This window comes from Patiria miniata, unplaced genomic scaffold (genome assembly GCF_015706575.1).
Source record: "Patiria miniata isolate m_02_andy unplaced genomic scaffold, ASM1570657v1 HiC_scaffold_16, whole genome shotgun sequence".
Classification (NCBI taxonomy): Eukaryota; Metazoa; Echinodermata; class Asteroidea; order Valvatida; family Asterinidae; genus Patiria; species Patiria miniata.
Window position 1 is genome coordinate 3185290 of NW_024037054.1, and position 20842 is coordinate 3206131.

The 20842-nt window shown below is 40.3% G+C and overlaps 1 protein-coding gene across 1 annotated transcript in view; it reads right to left on the reverse strand.

Annotated features, from left to right (window-relative positions):
* The window catches only part of LOC119722679 (two pore calcium channel protein 2-like), a 42251-nt gene extending 22423 nt beyond the window's left edge, over window positions 1–19828 (reverse strand). The window contains exons 1-7 of the mRNA XM_038192925.1: window positions 19542–19828; window positions 14341–14467; window positions 12273–12456; window positions 8695–8811; window positions 6977–7083; window positions 5647–5719; window positions 1870–1923 (exon numbers count right to left, since the gene is read on the reverse strand). Of these exons, the coding sequence (XP_038048853.1) occupies window positions 1870–1923; window positions 5647–5719; window positions 6977–7083; window positions 8695–8811; window positions 12273–12456; window positions 14341–14467; window positions 19542–19770 (891 nt within the window). The 5' untranslated portion in view covers window positions 19771–19828. The remainder of the gene's footprint in view (window positions 1–1869; window positions 1924–5646; window positions 5720–6976; window positions 7084–8694; window positions 8812–12272; window positions 12457–14340; window positions 14468–19541) is intronic.
* Between the last annotated feature and the right edge of the window lie 1014 nt (window positions 19829–20842).

Genomic DNA, 20842 nt, shown 5'->3' on the forward strand with positions numbered 1-20842 from the left:
GACGGCTTTGTTGAATTTGCCAGTTAGAGAGGGAGGGGTAAATAATTTCAGAGCCAGATCTTCATTCAGAACAGCACAATGTGCGAGAATTTACAAACGGTTACAATCTATGTACACTCAACCAAAAAAGAAAGTCCCTCCCCCCTTCCAATACTTTTTTGTCTAACTCAAAAACTACTGGACACAACTTGCTCAAATAACGACTGATCAGTACAGAAATTCCTTAACAATCCAGCCATACTCTTTGTTTGGCCCAAAACAGTGATAATGTGTACAAAATTATGCAAGTTATGACAAATGCTACCGGTACCTAAAAAAACTTGCACTTTTGTATACGTGCAAGGTGAGTGTGAACCACAACTTGCATGTATACAAAAGTACAACTGTTTTCGGTATCATTTTCATAAATTGCATCAGTTCGTACACATTATCACTGTTTTGGGCAAGAAAAAGAGTATGGCTGAATTGCTAAGGAATTTCTGTACTGATTAGTCATTATTTGAGCGAGAGGTGCTCAGTAGTTTTTGAGTTAGACAAAAAAGTATTGGAAGGGGGGACTTTCTTTTTTGGTTGAGTGTATTTCGTATTGTAATTTGTAAATGTCTAGCTGCCTTTCAGATACACGTTTTCCAGGAAACTGCAAAAATTGTTTCACTTCACCATTTTTAATACTTTATAATTTTTGAGTATACAACACTTTATCCTCAAGTAAACTTGAATCCTCCATCCTGATTGGTCGATTCATGGCAACAAACCGTGCTACATATAACAATGTAGCACGGCCACGGTCCATACCACACTCCACATATTGCGCTACTCTAAGCTTACGCGACGCAATTTGGTTTCGGTGCTGCAAAATATCAATTGTGACTTCAAAAGTGGCGTGTTTGCATCCGATGTGGATCGTCACCAGCGTTTAGATACACGTTTGTTATGTGCTCGTTCTATCTTCAAACTGTGCGTCAAGTTTCCCGGTCCATACCGCACTCCGCGTATGCGCCATTTTAAGATGAGGCATGCAACTGGGAAATTTAGAAAAAACAAGGAAGAGTCAAAGCACACAAGATTTTGTACAGTGTTTTTCAATTTGTAATGGCATTCCTGAGAAGTAAAAAACGAGGAAATCAGCGGATCCGAGGAAAAGTCTGTATAAAGATGCCTGCGCCATAACCGTTGAAAAGTTTGTGTACAGCATGCGTGTTGTATCTTTACTGTGCGTCAAGTTTGCTTGAAGATACATTCGTTGTCCAACTCGCGCTCATGGAACACGGAAAATGTAGTGCCTCTGTGTCCCGCATACCACGAGGCCGAGTGGCAAGTGGGAGACAGACGCACTACAATATTCCATGAGCGAAAGTGGGATAACTAATAGTATACAGTGTTTATAAATTACGTCGGTGAAGGGCAAAACCTAATATTGAATTTACATCAACCCGACGCTAATTCCATCTTAAGCCAAAAAAAAAAAATACTTGGTCTCTGGTCAGCGCGCGCGTCGATTTTAATCATGCGCGTCAACCTTTCTTTTTTTTTCAAATTAACACGGAAGCTACAACAGCCGGGCCTCCGAGCCTCCTCAAATTTTTGTACCAAGGAGCACCAAGGAATGGGGAAATTGCACCAAGGCAAATGATAATAAAAGGGCACCAAGGCAAATTATGGAGGACACCAATGTATAATGAGGACACAAAAAAGCAAAATAGTACCCACCTTGTCTGTACAATACAAGCTTGAAAAAAAAAAAAGCCACCAAAAAAAAAAAAAAAAAAACTGCGTCGCCGCATCAATTCCGGAACTTCGGTCTGACCAGAGACTGACTATTTTTTTTTTTTTTGGTTTATGAATAGTTTTTTATAATGTTTTCAATACCCTGCCTGTTGTTGATGAAACTGTGGCTGCTGCATCATTGGGCCGCACGTGATGCTGCAAAAAAAGCAGGTTACAAATGGAATTCTACATGAACGTGCACAAAATAAATGGTGAACATGAAAATCAAAACTAACATTTCAAATCAAAAAAATTAAAAGTTTAAGACAGGGCCAAGTTCGCGCAAGGACTATAGTTGACCAATGGTTAACTAACGTTTGCCCGAACTCTGTCTAGTCAACGGTGGTTGACTACGCTAGTCGACTATTTGGAACCAGCCTACTGGGGTTGGTTGCTTCGCTGGTAACCAATAGCCGCACGCATTCATAACGCTAGCAGAGAGCCAGGATCCAGAAGTTTTGCGATGACATTTTGACCAGCGTTTGACTAGAGACGTTCGCACGTTGCTATCAGTGCGCAGGCGTAAGGTACGTCACAAATCAACCACTAGTCGACTAATGGTCCTTGCCTGAACTTGGCCCAGGTTGGTCTCTACATGGCGAGTCTAAAAGAATGTGATCTACATGTAATCATTTTATTTTTACATGTGGCTCGCTTTATTTAATAAAAATAATATAGGGATAAAGTACATACTATTGACTACAAACTGTGAAAATCTCACGTAATTTGCATACTACATGTATGTTCACAATTTATGTCTATCTAGTCATAGAGCTATATTAAATTACTAGAGCGCTAACTTCGTGTACAAAGTACCTGCTGGGCGCATCTATGTTTGTGCACAAACCTATGGAGACCTTGAAATTTTGTAGCTTTTGTACGGCTATTTGCGTTTGTATTCCATACCGGTGCGTTATCGAAGCCGATACGCCCAAAACCGAAATGCACGATCAGCAAATGAGCGTGTCATTTTGCTCTACGCAAACAGCGCATCGCAACGTGTGAGCATATTCGCTGCAGATGCTTTTTGCCTTCACGTTTTTTTGAACCGTCAATGACGCACTGAAGTTGTTTGGTATGTTCTACTTGCAGGTTGCATGTAGAGTACGGTACACTTCCAAAATTCAATCCATCTAATTTTATTACCCCCCCCCCCCCCCGGTATGTTCTACAAACACACACATGAATTCAAAATGTCTGCGCCCAGGACGGCTTCAAAGTGTCTCTGCGCGCAGAATGACGAGTTAGCGCTCTAGTAATTTAATATAGCTCTATGATTTTAATACGGACATCACAAAATTCAGCTGTCCACCAATGATCATTTATCGTTCAAATACAATGAAACAAGGCATTTTCCTGCCTACATGAATGAATGAAAATTTGCACAGGAATACCGAACAAATCACCTCAAATTTCAGAGAAAAAAATTCTTCATATTTAAAAACACAAAATCTAACAGTAAAAATGTTTGTCTTGACAAAACTTATTCTTATAAGTTTTGTCTCATTTGTATCTGAATGCATGTGTGTGTAATCTCTAGTTCTCATTCAACTCAATAGCTTCAAATGGCATTCCATGGACAACTGTAAAGCTGGATTGTTTAAGTAAAATATGCAAAACTTCTCATAGCATGGATACATTTTGGTCATTCCTTTTTTCAAATGAGTGGAAGAACATGCCCGTTTAAACATGCTTTATTGGTGTGTTAAATTTAATTAAGGGAATAAATGTGTGTTCGGGAGGTATTATAACACTCTGTTTAAGACAGCTGGGAGTCTGGATGGGTAATTATCACCCATCCAGACTCCCACCGGTCTTAAACAGAGTGTTTAATACCGACCGAACACATATTTATTCCCATTCATAAATACCTTTTCGGTCAAAAAACAAATCTTTTCAGTCCAAAAATCAAAACAAGTCGAAAACTAGACGTTGCCAACCATTTTGTTCGACAATTTTACTTCGTGTTTTACGTAACGCCCCTCTGACTATAATATAGAATGCCCCTCCACAACTCGTTACCTTATAAGGACATTGGCATATGTGCGTTGCACGTACTGCGCGATGTCGCGCAAAACGCAGCTGGGCTGGTGTAGTGTGAATTTCGGACCATGAAATACTGATTCACTGGTAGTTAATTGCGCATGCATACGTGAGGAATGTGACCGTTCAACCAATGAAACGTTAAAAGGCACCGGATTTCATGGGAGTCCACATTTTATTGTGACACTGGAAAAGTGTTTAAGACCAGCTAGCCATGTCTTTATCATCTGTTTAAGACCGGCCACGTGACAGGCTCTCAACCAATAGGAATGCGTAAACTGTCTTAGGTATTTATGAAATGGCATTTCATAGACAGCTGTAAAGCTGGATTGTTTAAGTAAAATACGCAAAACTTCTCACAGCATGGATACATTTTGGTAATTCCTTATTTTTTCAAATGAGTGGAAGGGAAAAAAAAAACATTAATCCAGACTCAACCTGTATGGGCTCTTGCATATTGGGCTATGCTTGGTACCCTATGTTGTTTCTTGGCCGAGTTTATGATACAGGGGAAAGAATGACAAATTATCATTTTTTATATAAACGAAAGACATCAATATAAATGCACACATGTACATTGTTTGCCCAGCATGAAATGAAACACTCAACATACTGGTCTTCTCCCTTCATATGTCTTTGAAAATTTGTTTCTTTTGTTTGTGACTGTTTGAAAAAAGACTTTTATTGGCCAATGAGCAGGTTTTGTTCCAGATGATAGATAAAACGTACAACTACAAGTAAATAAATGATAAAATGAGGGTACACTGAGGTGACAAAAACCAGGATGTATTTGGGGAATTTTAGGGGGTTAACTAAAAACCACAAGACAAAATATTCTAATTTTGTTCTTAATCAATCAACATTTCAATAATACGGACACTGGTATTTCAATATCAAAATATAAGTGTTGCTCCTTCATCTGTGTCATAAAAGTTGACACAACATACGGTATATGGTATAGCCCAATAATATAAGAGACCATACAAAAAGAAAATGACCTGAATTAATGATTTTTTTTCTTTTTGTGATGTCATTTCAGGAAGACACTGTTCAGCTCAGGGGTTTTCTGTTCAAATTGTGAACCCAAAAAACTGTTCATTGAAAAAAAAAATTGAGAAAAATGTGTTCACTGGCTTACTGCCATGTACAACAACAACAACGAATCACCCCCCCTCCCAAAAAAGAAAATTACAACAGCAAAATATCCAAATTTCAGGCAACTTTTGGGACTGAAATAGCTGTAACATTGAGGTTTCTGCCTGAAAATGACATCACATATTTGCTCATGAATATGGAAATTTGCATTTGCATAAATACCAAAAAGCATCACAATAGCCTTGAAAACAGCAAAACCTTAAATTGAAAATGTGGCTAAATGCAACCTCGTCCCCAGTGCTTACTTTATTTTCAACCTCGTTTCCAATAGTAAGCCCTGGATAGGAAACTTTCTTCCTGTATCCTGATTCGATACCGCAATTGGCTAGTGATGGATTTTTATCGTGTAGTTGGTGTTGTTATTCACAACGTGCAGTACGTGTTTTCGCGATCATTCGTCCACGCCTTCTCGAAAATAATCATTTCCTTTCCAATTTGTTCATATTAATATGAAATACTGCATGTTGTCTTGGGTGAGAGAGCAGGTAGTGATGGGCGCGTATTGCTCGACACCCTGGGGACGAGGTTGGGCTAAATGGGACACACAGGTGCGTTTTCAAGGATTGCATTAAAAAAATTACATTGCATGGGCCCATATGGTTTTCAAGCAAAAAATTCTGCTAACCTGTTAAGCAGTACCATGAAATAGGCCTCTGGATTTACCTATGTAAAAATACTTACCTGTGGTTGAGGGAAGATCAGCATACCCACCATGGTGAAGAAATACAAGTGGATCATCAGTAGCAAAAGCACGCTGTAGAAGAAAAAGAAGTTGTTAGTTTCAGGGTGAGTCCAAAAAAAAAGGAAACCCAAATTGCGCCCCCTATTTTTCAAGGAAGTTCTGCATGTAGCACTTTCCAGATCTAGGATGCGAAAGCCCAATTTATTAGCCTTCTTTTAGTGAAAGAATCATTCTAATCACTCATGATCTGATACACCCTGCCCTCTGGAGACATGCAATAGGGAACAAAAGATTGTATACGTCTCCACAGGGCAATTTCTATAGATGAATACGTCTCCACAAGGTTTTCACGAAATAGATATATGGATTTTACTCAAAAACTAGGAATTTCTAAGGTTTGTTGATCAGTTGCAAATGATAGAGTTTTAGAAAAGGGATATTAAGTCCGAATATCAGCCATGGAAATTAATTCTGGTTAAAATAAGAGAATTTTGAAACTGTACTTTCAAACTCAAAAACTTTAGTACACGAGAACAAAGAAATGTCTCCACAAGGATACAAATTTCAGTATGCGTGTACTTTTCCATTTATGGAATTTTGAACACACACACAGTATTAAAATTGTGGCTTGTATTCAAAAACGGCTTAGGTTCTGGGGCCCGCTTAAGGGCCCCGGAAAATTTTGGATTCTATATGCTCTTTGGTGCAATCTGAGGCAATTCCTGGCCTTTTTCCTCTAAAATTTTTGAGCTGAAGTTTTTTAAGTGGAAATTGCTGCGCGACAATGTTACACTGCCCAAAACAAACGGCAGGGAATATTGATCGCACAGTGCTTGTATACATGGGAGTACGCAAAATTGAATTACAAGCGCTTTGTTCCGGCACTGTGCAGTCGATAGGGACAAATTACAGGCCTGTGTGTTTGCACTTAGCAATTTCTCCTTGCATTATCGTTAAGTTTGCAACTTTTCAAACTGCATCATTTTTCATAAACCGTTGTCAATCTTGGCCGATTTACAGTCTTCGGTAGCAAACGGAGTATCAAAATGTACCTAACAACATTACACAAAGCTTTATATAAATGATTCAAAACTATAACCCCTCCAATGAGTGTGGACTTTTTTTCTTCTTTTTTTTGCGGTATTTATATTGGCAGAGCCGTACTCTTGCAAGCGTTGTCCCTGAAATAAACAGTGTAACTATTTGCTTTGCTAAACTTAGTATCACTTTCAGTTTTAATAAGGCTTCCAATTAGCTGTGAAAAAAATGAGACCGAAACAATAAATGCTTAGGATTTCGCTTTTGGTTTCAGATTGTGAGACTTTTTACCTAGCAACCTTGGGGAGAGTGCGGAAGATACTCCTGACAGTTTTCTTCATGAGGGTGGAGTTCTGGAGAAGGAAGAACGGACGCAGCAGGCGACGAAACCGAACCATCTGTCGGATACAAACGTGGATCCCAAAAAAGAGCACTGCGTTAGTTTTCAGAAATTTCTGCCTTAAATGAAACATGTAATAGGATTTTTATGACTTAAATACATTTAAAATAGCTTTCTTGCCAATTTACTATGACTTTCCCACCACCTCTGTAGCAGTAAAAGAAAGAAATTTCAACATTTTAATTTTTATGCTAATAAAAATTTCCATATTCATGAGCCAAAGAGTGATGTCATTCAAGGCAGGACGGAGCTATACCTTTGGGTACAAATATGTATCAAACATTTCTTCATTTTCTTGGAATAATTTCCACATTTTACTTGTTCATCATGTTAAACAGCTTGTTTGGACAATGGTAGTGGCCAATATTACTTCACAACTTTTTTTTGTGGGTAATTTTGAAGGACTAATTTTTGTACTGTTCATACGCACTTTTGGCCAGGAGTGCCTTGTGTGACAAAAGCAAAAGAGCGCCCTCTTACATGTACTGATGAAAGTATTTGCTAATAATTGAAAAATTACCACTTTCTTGTCACCTCCCATGAAAACTAGTATTAAGATCTTGTAGGCCTATGTATTGTTGCAACACATAGTAATGTGCATGAAAACAAGATGAGCTGAATTTCCACTACATGTTTCCTTTATTAACACATGTACAACATCTACACGGCCATGACTGCACATTTTTATACACAATGGTATGTCTCTTTGTTGAGAACACTGAGAAAAATGCCTTAAAAGTTTCCAGTTTTGTCTTCGTGAAAATGAAAGATGCCACTTGTTTTTCCTTGAAGGGAATGTACAACATTTGCTTTTGCTGTAATTTTCAAAAATAAATGGATTTGGAGAAATAGTATGTTATGGCAAATATTGTTACACTGACTTGTTTCACGTTTTGGGTTTGTAGATGCTGGAAAAAGAAAGAAAATCAATCCTGTTCTTGTAGTCTGGTTCCCTGACCCCACTCAATATGAAACAGAGCAATTTATAGACATGGGGGAATTGTAAGGTCAGAGAATCAGTCTAGCTGGCGTTTACCCCGTCACAGGTGTGTAATCAATTGCAAACAAAATGCGGAATAACTAATATGACAAATTAGGAATTGTTTTAACCCTTACTCTCTGAGGGTAGTTTACTGCATGTCAGTTGGTTATGCCAATGCCCTCCAGCTGCAGTTTATTGGCAGATAGTTTGTCTTAACAGTGAAGGCTCCAATTGGCAGGAGTTGGAGGCCCTGGAGGGTGCCTGATACTGACCAGCTGGGGGCACTCACTTTGTTATCAGAGGACTCTCATTGTTCTCTGTGGCATGTATTGGAGTGCCTGTCCAGTTACCCTTGAAATGACATGGCAGATATTGGAGGGCCATGCAAAAAACATAGGAGATTTTCTTGAGGCACATATTGGCATGCGTTGGAGGGTCTAGTAGGGTAAGGGTTAAAGAAAAGCAAGTTTTCCCAAACACTGGTCGGCTGACCAGCATTGGAAATTGATACAAAAATACCAGTGCCCAATTTTGTCTCGTTTTCCCAGAATGCCTCCAATTTTCCCAATTTTGCACCAGATCTGGACACCATTGCCTAGTTTTCCCACCATTATCAACAAATCTCACCGTGCCACAGGAACCATTGACAGTGACAATCCAGTCTGCCAGTGACGTCACGATAACAAGCACGTAAGCTATGAGCCAGGGAGACCGGATGAACTGCTTGGTGCCTTTCAGATACACCTGTCAAAATTGCAATCGAAAGTGTAAAAAGGGCTATATAAAAGCCAGTGAGGTCTTATAACCTTCTGATTGCATAATTGAAGTTTCAGGCAAATAAGTAGGCCTATACAAAACGTAAACCAAATACAACATGGTTTCTTTCAGGAAAGTAGTGCAAGACTTTGCAGGGATGTACGTGGACTCTTGACATTTTGGTCTGAAATGTATGTTTTAGACCATAGAGCTATATTAAATTACTAGAGCGCTAACTCGATGTACAAAGTAATGCCTGATGGGCGCATCCATGTTTGTGCACAAACCTATGGAGAACTCGAAATATTGTACGGCTTTTGTACGGCTATTTGCATATCTGCGTTTGTATTCCATACCAGTGCGTCATCGAAGCCGATACGCCCAAAACCGAAACGCACGATCAGCAAATGAGAGTTTCATTTTGCTCTACGCAAACAGCGCAACGTGTGCGCGTCCCTCCGCTGCAGATGCTTTTCGCCGTGCCATTTTTTTAACCGTCATGACGCGCTTAAATTGTTTGCGTATCTTCTACTTGCACGTTGCATTTAGAGTACACTTTTAAAATTCAATCCATCTATTTTGATTGTGTTCTACAAACACGCACATAAATTCAAAATGTCTGTGCCCAGAGCGGCTTCAAAGCGTCTTCGCGTGCAGAATGAGGAGTTAGCGCTCTAGTAATTTAATATAGCTCTATGGTTTAGACAAATCCAGGCAAGCTAACAGTTCTAGCTAATGTTAACATAATTTGTCACCCTGCAGCTGCTTTGTACAACAGCATTCACAATGGTTTTTCCATTGAAGGGGGCCTCATAAGTGTGCAGTGATCACGTGCCTGGGATTCGTAGATACTACACTCATGATTGGTGCCAATAAAATTTGAAACAAGACTGAAATCAGGCAATTGCAGGAAGTATTTGATTTTTCTCGCCTTCATCAGCGTTTAATTGGGAGAAAGTCAAAGTTGCCACAATTTTGGACTTGTATACGCGTAGTTATACTGCTTTAATAACCCTCAAACTACAGGGTGAGTCAAAAAAAGCGGAACCCAAACCCCAAACAATATATTTCATATTTAAACAAATATGCAGCACAAAAAATAATAATGACTGGAAAGCCAATTTCATAAGCTACTTTTAGATGGAAAAATTACTGAAATTGGTCAATCCGTTCAAAGAATATCACCATTTAAACCCAATGACCCCAAAACCTGTCTCGTCCAAAAAATGCAATTTCAACAATCGTCGTCACAATTGTCTTCAAACATCACCAGCGATGAAATTTAGTTTAAACGTTAAGAATATGCAACAAAGTCCTATTAAAGGCCCGTCTTTTCAAAAGGTAGATTTTATACATCATATTGTTTGCCTAACCAAGGTTGTTAATCAAAATATTGTGTACTACAGTTTGTGACAGTTGTTGAAACAAGTATTCTGTGTCATTTTCTTTGTTGTTCCAAACAGTCAAAACACACAATAAATTGTTTTTTTTGGACGAGACAGGTTTTAGGGTCGTTGCATTTAAATGGTGATATTCTTTGAACGGATTAAGCAATTTCAGTAATTTTTTCATTTAAAAGTAGCTTTTGAAATTGGCTTTCCAGTCATTATTATTTTTGGTGCTGCATATTTTTTTAAATATGAAATATATTGTTTGGGGTTTGGGTTCCGCTTTTTTTGACTCACCCTGTATGTTGTACATGTACAGTATTTGTATGCTCATAATCAGCAGTTAAGTTTTAAATCGATATAACGTGGCAGCAACTTCCATTGTCTTGGGGCAGGTTTTACTGAACAGTGATTCATAAAAACAAAAACAAACAGGAATGAAAGAAAAACAAAGAAAGGAAAACCAAACAGTCACTGTTTCAAAGTTGAAACCCTACTCTTTGTGAATTTCATATTTGAAACTCATGTGAATGGATAAACACTGTAAAATGTATAATTTCAACTTAATTCTCAACTTTAAAAGATGAATATATTGGAAAGCTCATAAGTTAAAAGAGGTAATTTAAAATTTAAAATATTACATCAAATTAATTCAAAAGTACACATTTTATGACACCACATTTTAAACATTTTTTACACTCAATGTGTATCAAGAGTTGGTTATTGACAACTGCTTTCTTTTTGTTAATGTTATATTATAGATCTCAAAGCCATTTATCAGCTGCCCTTCAATAGGCCAAAAAAGTTCACAACCTTGGAAAACAAACAAATAACACCAAAGTCAACAAGAACTACAATCAGTAGTTCAATTTGGGGTTAAACTGACCTGACCACAATGTGATGCTGATGGCCATGCTTTCCCACAATGTACAACTTTTTAGTGAAGAGATTTGGTCCTGTAATGTTGCCTGTTTTAGTTGTCCTTTCTTTTTTTCAGTTATTATAAAATTGAACAAAGAAATTGTCAGGAGTCGGGTTTGAACTACTGTAGTCTATGGAATATCCCCTTGCACAGCAAGGGTGTATAATATACGAGCAGATTCGGTGATTAATTATGCAAAACAAGACTGCGTCTTGACCTTGAAATTCTGGCCATTTAGCAGGCACCTTCTATCGGGTCTTCCATAACCCATTGTTGTATGATACAAAAACATGGCAGCCAAATTGACCAATCGACAGTTAAGTCCACATTTCAGATCAAAATGATGTCACAATATGTAAAGTGAAGTCAAGTTCGATTGGCTGGCATGCGGGGTCGCATAACATTTGCATTGCTCACATATATCAGACGTTGGTTACGGAGAGGGTTCCATTGGACAACGGGTGATACCCAGACTACGTTTGAACCTGCAACCTCCGGAATGCTGTACCGGTGCTCCACCAACTAAGCTGTCCAGCCTTATGTTGGCGGTTCCCCAGTCTTTGTTCAAGGGGCGCTAGTCAGAAACTATAAACCCGGGACCACGCCCAATCACGATGCTAGCAACATTAGCAAGGCTGCAAACCTGGGAAATAGCTAACAGGGATCGCTCAGAGAGGAAAGGGCATTTTATTGGCATCCAGTCAAATAATGCTAATCTTTTCGCCTTGGTCTTGTAAAACTTATATTATCCCATGGCGGACATTTTGTGGTGCTCTTTTCGAGCAGGTCCATTAACCCTTACCCTACTAGACCCTCCAACGCATGCCAATATGTGCCTCAAGAAAATCTCCTATGTTTTTTGCATGGCCCTCCAATATCTGCCATGTCATTTCAAGGGTAACTGGACAGGCACTCCAATACATGCCACAGAGAACAATGAGAGTCCTCTGATAACAAAGTGAGTGCCCCCAGCTGGTCAGTATCAGGCACCCTCCAGGGCCTCCAACTCCTGCCAATTGGAGCCTTCACAGTCAAGATAGTTTATCCTCCAATTAACTGCAGCTGGAGGGCATTGGGATAACCAACTGACATGCAGTAAACTACCATCAGAGAGTAAGGATTAAAAAGAGGCACGTTACCTTCATGACTAGGTCCGCCGTGAAGATAAGCAAGCACGTGAACTCAATGGCCTCTGTGACGCCACATGGGGGATTCCTGTGCTCTCCGCGATACCGCGGGTCGGAGGAGTTGCCGGTCGTCAGCGAGGACGGGTATTCAAAGAACGCCACGATGAGGATGGTGGCGATGGCAAGATTGAGGATCCTAGATTGAGAGGTTGACGCAACATGAGTAAATATTCAAGAAAATGGATTATTTAAAATTGGAGGGAACAAACTTGAGGAGAGATAACTTGATATGAAAATCTGTTCCCTCGGTGTTCTTTAAAGGTAGAGAAGATCATTTGTCATTTGTTCATTTTTTTCTGTTTGAAGCAACAAAAGTGCTCAAAATCAGAATGACAACTAACCTGGTGAAATTGTATATTCCGAGAAAACAATATTCTAGGATCTCGATTTCAATTCAAAAGTTGCCGAATCACGTTTTGAATTGCGCCCGATATCAGCATCCGAGACACGTTCTCATTCAGCTGATTGCAGCTACACGATGTCGCGCACTGAACCGACAAAATTTAGCAACCGAGCACGTGTGTCGTCAACGTGTGTAGCAACCGTCAACGCTTGCGCGCACCCATTCGCGGATTCAGAATAACAAACAAATTACAAATAGATATGTCCAAAAATGCATCACTTGATGCATCTTTTGAAATGGCTTTCTTTTTATTTCATCAGTTACTTTTTCAATGGCTGCAAATGATTTACTCTACCTTGAACAAACGTTTTTTTTCTCCCATTAAACTTTAAATGTGTAAGTTTTATTTTATCTAAAATAATACTGTTTCTAATTTTTGCCACCTGTGAACTTTAAAAAAAAGCTTTTCACCTTTAATAGTCCTTGTAGTGCCTGAAACCGCACTTCCTATTAGGCTGAATAAAAAGAAATTAGTAGTTTCTCGTCTGGCCTTTTTGGAAAATAAAGGAGCCGAGCGCTTCCCCCCCCCCCCCCCCCCCCCACTAAGATGGCACTTTTTTTCAGGAAACAATGAAAACAGTTTTGTTGTTAACAGATATGTACCGGTAGCCTACCACCTACAGCCAAAATATAGGTTTAATATTTTTTCTCTTTTTCCAGTAGTGTTATTCGGAAAATGTCAGTTTATTTGATACGTGAGGTCATTATACAAATATAACATGGTTTGAGGGTGGACAGTCCGATATTAGCTCCCCGAGGTGTTGGAAATTGACAAACTAGTTCCGGAGGCGAACTAGTTTGTCAACTTCCAACACCAAGGGGACTTAATATCAGCTGTCCACCCGAAATAAACCATGTTATATTTGTTTTACTATACCTAATACATATTCAGTGCTGATTTGTGGGTTTTTTCGTTGCAGTATGGCGTTCTTTGAAAAACTTGTCCAGTTCACCACTAGAATCGTATTGCTCAAATTCACTAGTTCAGTTCGTTTATAATACAGTGCAGCTGTAAATTTATACAGTAGTTTGTGTACAACATTCTTTTGTACAGGAGGCATCTCTTTTGTCCATAAATATTCTCTAGTTCGGCATCATTGAGCTCGGGAAAATAATGCGCCGTGCAACCATCTCTTCGTACGTGTGTAGCTCGTTTGGGCGATGTTTGCGCGTGCGTACTACATCTGTGCGACAGTTCCACGATTGCTTTGTAAAGCGCATGCGTAGTAGACTGTCGCACGGGTAGCCCGTGCGACAGTCTACTACGCATGCGTATTTACCCTGTGCGTGAATCCTCGCGCGCGCTTGGTATACAGCAAAAATAACATCTGGCACGTGATGGTGAATTGACCAGTGAGAGTTCGGATCTCGATCATGAATATGTATGAGGTATAGTAATTTTAATTCATTAACACCTGTATTTCATTATCCTACACTAAATTTATTAGGCCCACTCCTGGATGAATCCATCAGACCATGGAGTGCTGGGATGGTTTGAGGCAGTATCAAGGGGTAACAGGCAGGGCGGTTTGAGGCAGCCGCGGTACAGGAACTATTATGAGATCAAATTTAATAAGTCAAATAATATTTTTTGGCAATACAAGACTGGAAAGTTACCATTGCACAAGTCGGGAATAGTAGACTCTGTAGTACCACAGGGACACCCTGTCAGTCTTGTGGTTTATACTTCGATACTTGACAGCATCTTCAACAAACACTACAGCTTGAAGGAGGGCAGTAGAGTCTGGGGAAGAAAACAAATTATCACCTTGGTCAATGGACACATAAGTATTGGGGGGGGGGAGGGGTGTATACATGAGATAGGCCTTGGTTAACCCTAGCCCCATTGGTATTTTTGCTCGGATGCAACCTAAATCCTGCAAAATCCTCCAACTGCCTCCATGTAAAAATTGCATACGGCCTTAATCCTGCAAACTGCTTCGTTATTTCTTGAATGAGGTCCTTGGAGGGGTGACCACTGCCTCAATCCTGCAAAATCCTCTAGCAATCACTGTCAATAATATGTTGCAGCAGAGCCAGTGACATACTGGAACAGCGCACAAGATTTCAAGTATAATCTACCATAGTAGGGCTATGCCTAACTTTATGCCCAGCTGAGCATAAACAACACAAAGTCCAGCCCAAGACCTTGACACAGTGCATCCTGCAAAATCAGCCACACATTTTTGCCATAAAACCTTAATCCTGCAAAATCCTCCATTTTGCAAAGAGGATTTTGGAGGATATGGGAATGTTAGGGTTAACAAAGTTGTTTTAATTAATGTTCATGTTTGATAGAGTTAATTTTTGCTCGTCCTCAAGGAAATGCAGAAGTCCCTTTAGAAGCGTTGTGCAGTGGTGGATCCAGGGGGTGCAGAGGGGGCAAAGAGAAGTGAGTGTCAACAAAGAGAGTGTCAAGCAGGGAGTCACATGCTTCCAAGAAAGCCAGGCGTACTAATAAAGAGTGTGATTGGCTTTGCTTCAGATGCCTAAAGAAGGAGTCACAGCAGACATGTCGTAAAGCCTACAACCGATACATCACAAATATCATTTGTTCTGAGCCCGGTGGTAACCAGAAGCTTGGTGAACAAGCGATTCTGCTCAGTGTTCACCTGTGAAGGTTCTGCAGACCTGCCAGACTTTAGCCTTGGTCAAGGCGCTAGTTTATTTTTATCCAGCCGTAGCGGGGTAATGCATGCAGTCATAATGTCTATGCGCTATGCATGCAGTACAGTGCATTAAAAATACAGCGCAAACAGCGACCTCACACGGCGACTATTTTATGCAAATCAGTTGGACCCAATATAGCGCCTTGGTTCAATCGTCCATGTGAGGTTTTGGGTGTGGTGCTCATTATGTTAATAGCCTTAGCTGACCTTAAATGTCGTTTTCTTATTGGTCGATCGTTGCGGGGAAACTTGCTTAGTAAAACGTGGCATCGTACATAATCCATACATGTACACGTACACGTTATGTGTCTCTGCACACGGCACCAATGCACAAAAACTGTGGTTCCTGTCACGTCCGCAAAAGGCGAATAGCTAGCTGCAAACAATTTGATGACGTCCCGATTTACCAAGGTGTGATTGGACACTCCACATATTAGCCCCGCCTACACTTATCTGTATTCGCATACGAGGTCGTGCGCTAGAAATCCAGCGCAAAATAAAGAAAAACATAAGCTTTTGCCGACGATTGAACCAAGGTGCGATATTGGGTCCAACTAATTTGCATAGAAATGGTGGCCGCATGAGGTCGCTGTTCGCGCTGTATTTTTAATGCACTGCATAATGCATGGCTCTAGCGAGGATATCGTTTGCGCAACGCGGCCGGGATGAATAACATTTAGCACCTTGACCAAGGCTAGCCAGACTTGGGCTCCAGCCCTCACCCTTCTATGGACAATATATTGAAGTCAGCTGCTCTGGGGATAACCAGGGTGACTGTAAGGTCATGGCCAAATTCTACTAAATGCAATTCAAAAATCTGTCAGATTCGTCAATAATCTGCCAATTCCCCAGAATTACTCAAAATACATTATTAACAATTAAAAACATATGCAGATGTTGAAGTATTGCCTTAATTAAGGTTCAAAATAAATAATAACAATCTATAGTCGCATAAAGATGTTATGAAATTGCGTAAATTTCAGTCCAAACGCGGTTGCGTCACGACAAAGTCGGGTTCCCAGGCCCAGTGAACCTCAGCACCAAAAAACAAAAGTACCATTTTTTTTTTTTTTTAATTTGCGATGTTTTTCTGTCAAATATCCAATTTTACAGAATTCTACCAGAAATCTGCCCCAAAAATCCATTCTGTTAAATTTTCTGTCAAACTCGATTTCAACAAAAAATCTGTCAAAGTTAGCCAAAAATTGGCTAAAACGGTCACCCTGGGAGTAACCAAGCTTTTGAAGAACCTAAAACCACACAAAGCCGCTGGTCCCGATGGAGTTCCTGCATGCTTACTGAAGAAAACAGCTGCAGAAATTGCACCGGCCATTACACTTCTGTTCCAAGCTACCATAGATCAGGGAGTAGTTCCATTTTGTTGTAGCCTTGTTCAAGAAAGGCAGCTGGTCACTGGCCTCAAACTACCATCCAATATTGCTGCCTGCAATCATGTGTAAGTTATGTGAGTGAGCATATCCTTCATTGCGCTGTTATTCGCCATCTCACCCATCATAACATCTTATCTGATGGACAGCATGGCTTCAGGAAGAGGCGATCATGTCAGTGATGCGACACCCAACTAATGCTGACCAGCCACGACCAGAGTTGTAACGAGTCACTGATTTTTGTGACTCGAGTCGAGTCGAGTCATTTTAAAGAAGTGACTCGAGTCGAGTCGAGTCATTAGGTCAACAAGGTCGAGTCGAGTCGAGTCGAGTCACAGAGTGTGGTCGAGTCGAGTCGAGTCGAGTCAAGTATTTAGCTCGAGTCAATTCGAGTCACAAATATTTGAACACTTAATTACAATAAAAAGCAACAAACACAAGAGAGAAAGAATACAAGGCACCAGTCTATTACGGAAATCCAAAGACATAAAGTATGCTGTATGGTACCCAACCAACAGTTTCCATTGCTAGCTCACGTCACAGATAAGATGTGAAACTTCAGTCTTATAACTGGTTTGGCTTCGGGTCTAGATTTTGTTGTTCGCTGATCGCTGACAACGTTAATACCTAATTGCATTATACAAAACTGTTTCTGATTATTTAAAGGTGGGCCCGTCCGTATCCATTTTTGTGTGTGAAATCGGGACATGAATTTAGCCAGCGTTCCACCAAGAACTTCAAAATCGCCCGAAACCAATGATGAAACCACGGATTGAGAAATGCGTTTTGAGTCTGGTTCCGGGTTTAGCATTACATGCTATAGAACCACAAGGTGGGAGTCCGCGACACAGTGTATGTTTGTTGTTTCATTATGGAGGAAGGAAACAGACTGCCGCTGTATATAAACGTACATTATTCGCGAACATTAACGTGACGTGAACAAAAACTGGCAACGCGAACGGCGCAGCGTAAGTCAGTGCAAATATTTTTCGCAAGTAAGTTTTGCTTTTATTTTGGGACTCGAGTCTTATTAGCCTTCCTCGAGTCGAGTCGAGTCATTCTGATGAGGGACTCGAGTCGAGTCGAGTCATTTGCTCGCAGTGACTCGAGTCGAGTCGAGTCATTTACCCGTCGGGACTCGAGTCGAGTCGAGTCGCCAAAAAATGTGACTCGAGTCGGACTCGAGTCGAGTCATCGACTCGAGTCATTACAACTCTGGCCACGACCTATCTATGAGTATAACTGTTGAATTTGACTCTTTCAGATAGAGAGGGCACCCTTCAATGTTTATGGTGTTGTTTCAGAAAGTTCTCTCGCCACTTGGTGGCGCTGTTCATCCGTACTATCATGGCTGCTTGTGCCAATTTTACCATAAATGTTCCAAGATTACATCCGATCTAATCCCTTTCTTTAATCATTGACTGGGTAAATTAGATCAACATAAATTTAGATGATAATGTATTTAGATTCTTTTGTGATAAAGTATAAGTGATCTGTGTTGACATTTAGGGGAAATTTCTGGGATTTTCCGTGGGATTATTTGTGTAACACGGGCAATGAACGTATCTCTCTTCACATACCATACCCATACCCAATTGTTTATGATCACATTTAATGATTCATGTTGTTGTTAATTACTTCTTAATTGTTAATGCATGTACAATGGTATTGTATTCTTGCAGCATAAAGACAGAAAGACAGAAAAGAAAGATCCAAAGAAAAGAGACGAAAGAAACAAAGACCAAATCACAAGACAAACCAAGAACTGAGTCTCAAAGCAGAATTTCTTCGTGTTCTTTAACGGCCAGCATTGATTATTTGATCGAACATTCTTTGAGGTTTCCTGCTAACCAGTAGCTCTGTTTGAGCTCATGTCTTTTCAACAGTTTTGCAATGATTGACCTTCATTGAGATAATAATGAAAAAAGTGGCCCCAGGATGCAACATTCTGCCTGTTTGCACTTTTCGAAAGGAAGTACACAAGAAAGGACTAAAGCAAAGGCCTATTTCCTGAATCATCACAAGCCAGCTGGCCAAATGCTAGTCAAAACAGGGGCAGGCTAGTCAAACTATTCCTGAAGTAGCCCGGCTGGCAATTCAAAAATTATTGGGTTACAGCAAAGATGAAAGGACAGGTCATTAAATTCAGAAAGCAAACCTGTATCAATTTTGTCCAATTTTATTAACTGTTTAGGGTTAAATTATTAGATCTGTTATTAAAAACACTGACAAGATTGCCTCAGGATACACGTTTTACATGTAAATGCACATTGTTGTTTATGATACACTCTTTTGAAAGAAAAACATGCGGGCTAGTGAAATTTATGCCCGTGGCCGGCGTGGGCATAAATTTCAAGAGTCTGTTTAAGAGTCTGTTTAAGCATAGCCCAGCTGGCCAGTGAACAAAAGTTAAGGTCCAACCCTGAGTATCCAGACGCCACTTCGTTGGTTGTGTACAAAGTCTATGGAGAGTTGAGTGCATTTAAAAGTATTTAAGCATTTGTTTTTTAATTTGAAATGTTTCTCAGTAGGCCTACCAGATTCAAGTCTTTTCAACATTTTTTCAATGACTGACCTTCATTGAGATAGTATATAATGAAAACAGTGGCGTCGGGATGTAACAATACATTCTTTTCCATAAAAAAATCAGACAGGCAATGGAAAATTCGGCCGGTGGGGGGGGGGGGGGGGTGGGGGGGGGGGGCTGATGATGATGGCCGGGATCAAGTGAATGTTGTTACTGTACGTATGCTGCGCTTACCACAAACGTCAACGCGTTCACTCTCTGTCATGCTGTACCGAGTACTTCCGGTGAAGTCGATGGGTCGTGTTGCGTCTTCATCGTCCGACTCCGAGGATCTACGACCAGGATGGATCCTATCAAGGGATTCATCGTAACTACTCGGTCTGCCTCGTAACTCAGGATCCGTCCCCATGATCTCCATTTTCACAGTATTGTTAGAAAAGTGGACTTTGATTTTACGTAGCATTGATGTTTACATTTGGCTCTCCCTTGCTGCTGCGCGTGACTGCTTCTACAGTGTATATTTTATGTGTATAGCACACGTGTGGATGGTATCCGACAATTTGTATGTGTTACCAATAGTGGGTCGAATGTGTACCAACTAAACTGTAACGGCTGTTACATGTATGAAATAAAAAAATATATATCCACTGCCCAAAGGGCAAATCCAAGGGGCCAAAGGGGCCACCCCTCCCCCCAAAAAAATGACTTCGCAGTAAAGGCAGCCAATGAGTAAACCACCATCTTTTCCAAAAAAAACATTGGTTAAAGTGGTCAGAAATTGCCTCGATCAGAACGCACCACAGAGCATCTAGAATCCAAAAAAAATTGGGGCCCTTTAGCGGGCCCCGAACCCCATGCTGTAATTTTTTGGACACACTTTTTTGGCCCCCTCCCCCCAAAATTGTGTTCTGGATCCGCCCTTGCCATTGCCTAGTAAAAATTTCTAAGCGGAGCTACATCATCGCATAGGCTACTTATTCTGCCATTGTCACTTCGTGAGCAAAGCGACGATATAAGGAGCAATGATACATTTGTAAAATTATTTTATTTTGTAATGGGCCGGAGGCTTGGTTTTCGCCAATTGTTTTCCAATAGATTCCTTGCTTGCTCTCCTTATAAATGGAAAGTTCATTCATCTCTAGAAAGTGAGCTTTGAGTTTCAACTAAAAAAAGACTGAAACAAGAGGAATGCTACAGACAAGAATTTTCAGTAAATTACATGGATCACTGGATGTAAGGAAACCAAGATTTTACAATTTGAACCCGCGAGTTAGTTTAGACTACAAATGATGTGAATCGTAGGAAAATATGTGACCATGGGCGTCAATCCTGGGGGGACATGTCCCCCCCCCCCCCCACCTTTTGAAGGGTGGATGGAGGACACAATATCAAATGTCCCCCCCCCCCCTATTTTTGAACTCATGTCTCATTACAGGGCCCTATTAATGTGTACTACAATGTATTTTTTGCTTAGAAAATATTGGTTAAAGTGGTCAGAAATTGCCTCAGATCGCACCACAAAGCATGTAGAATTT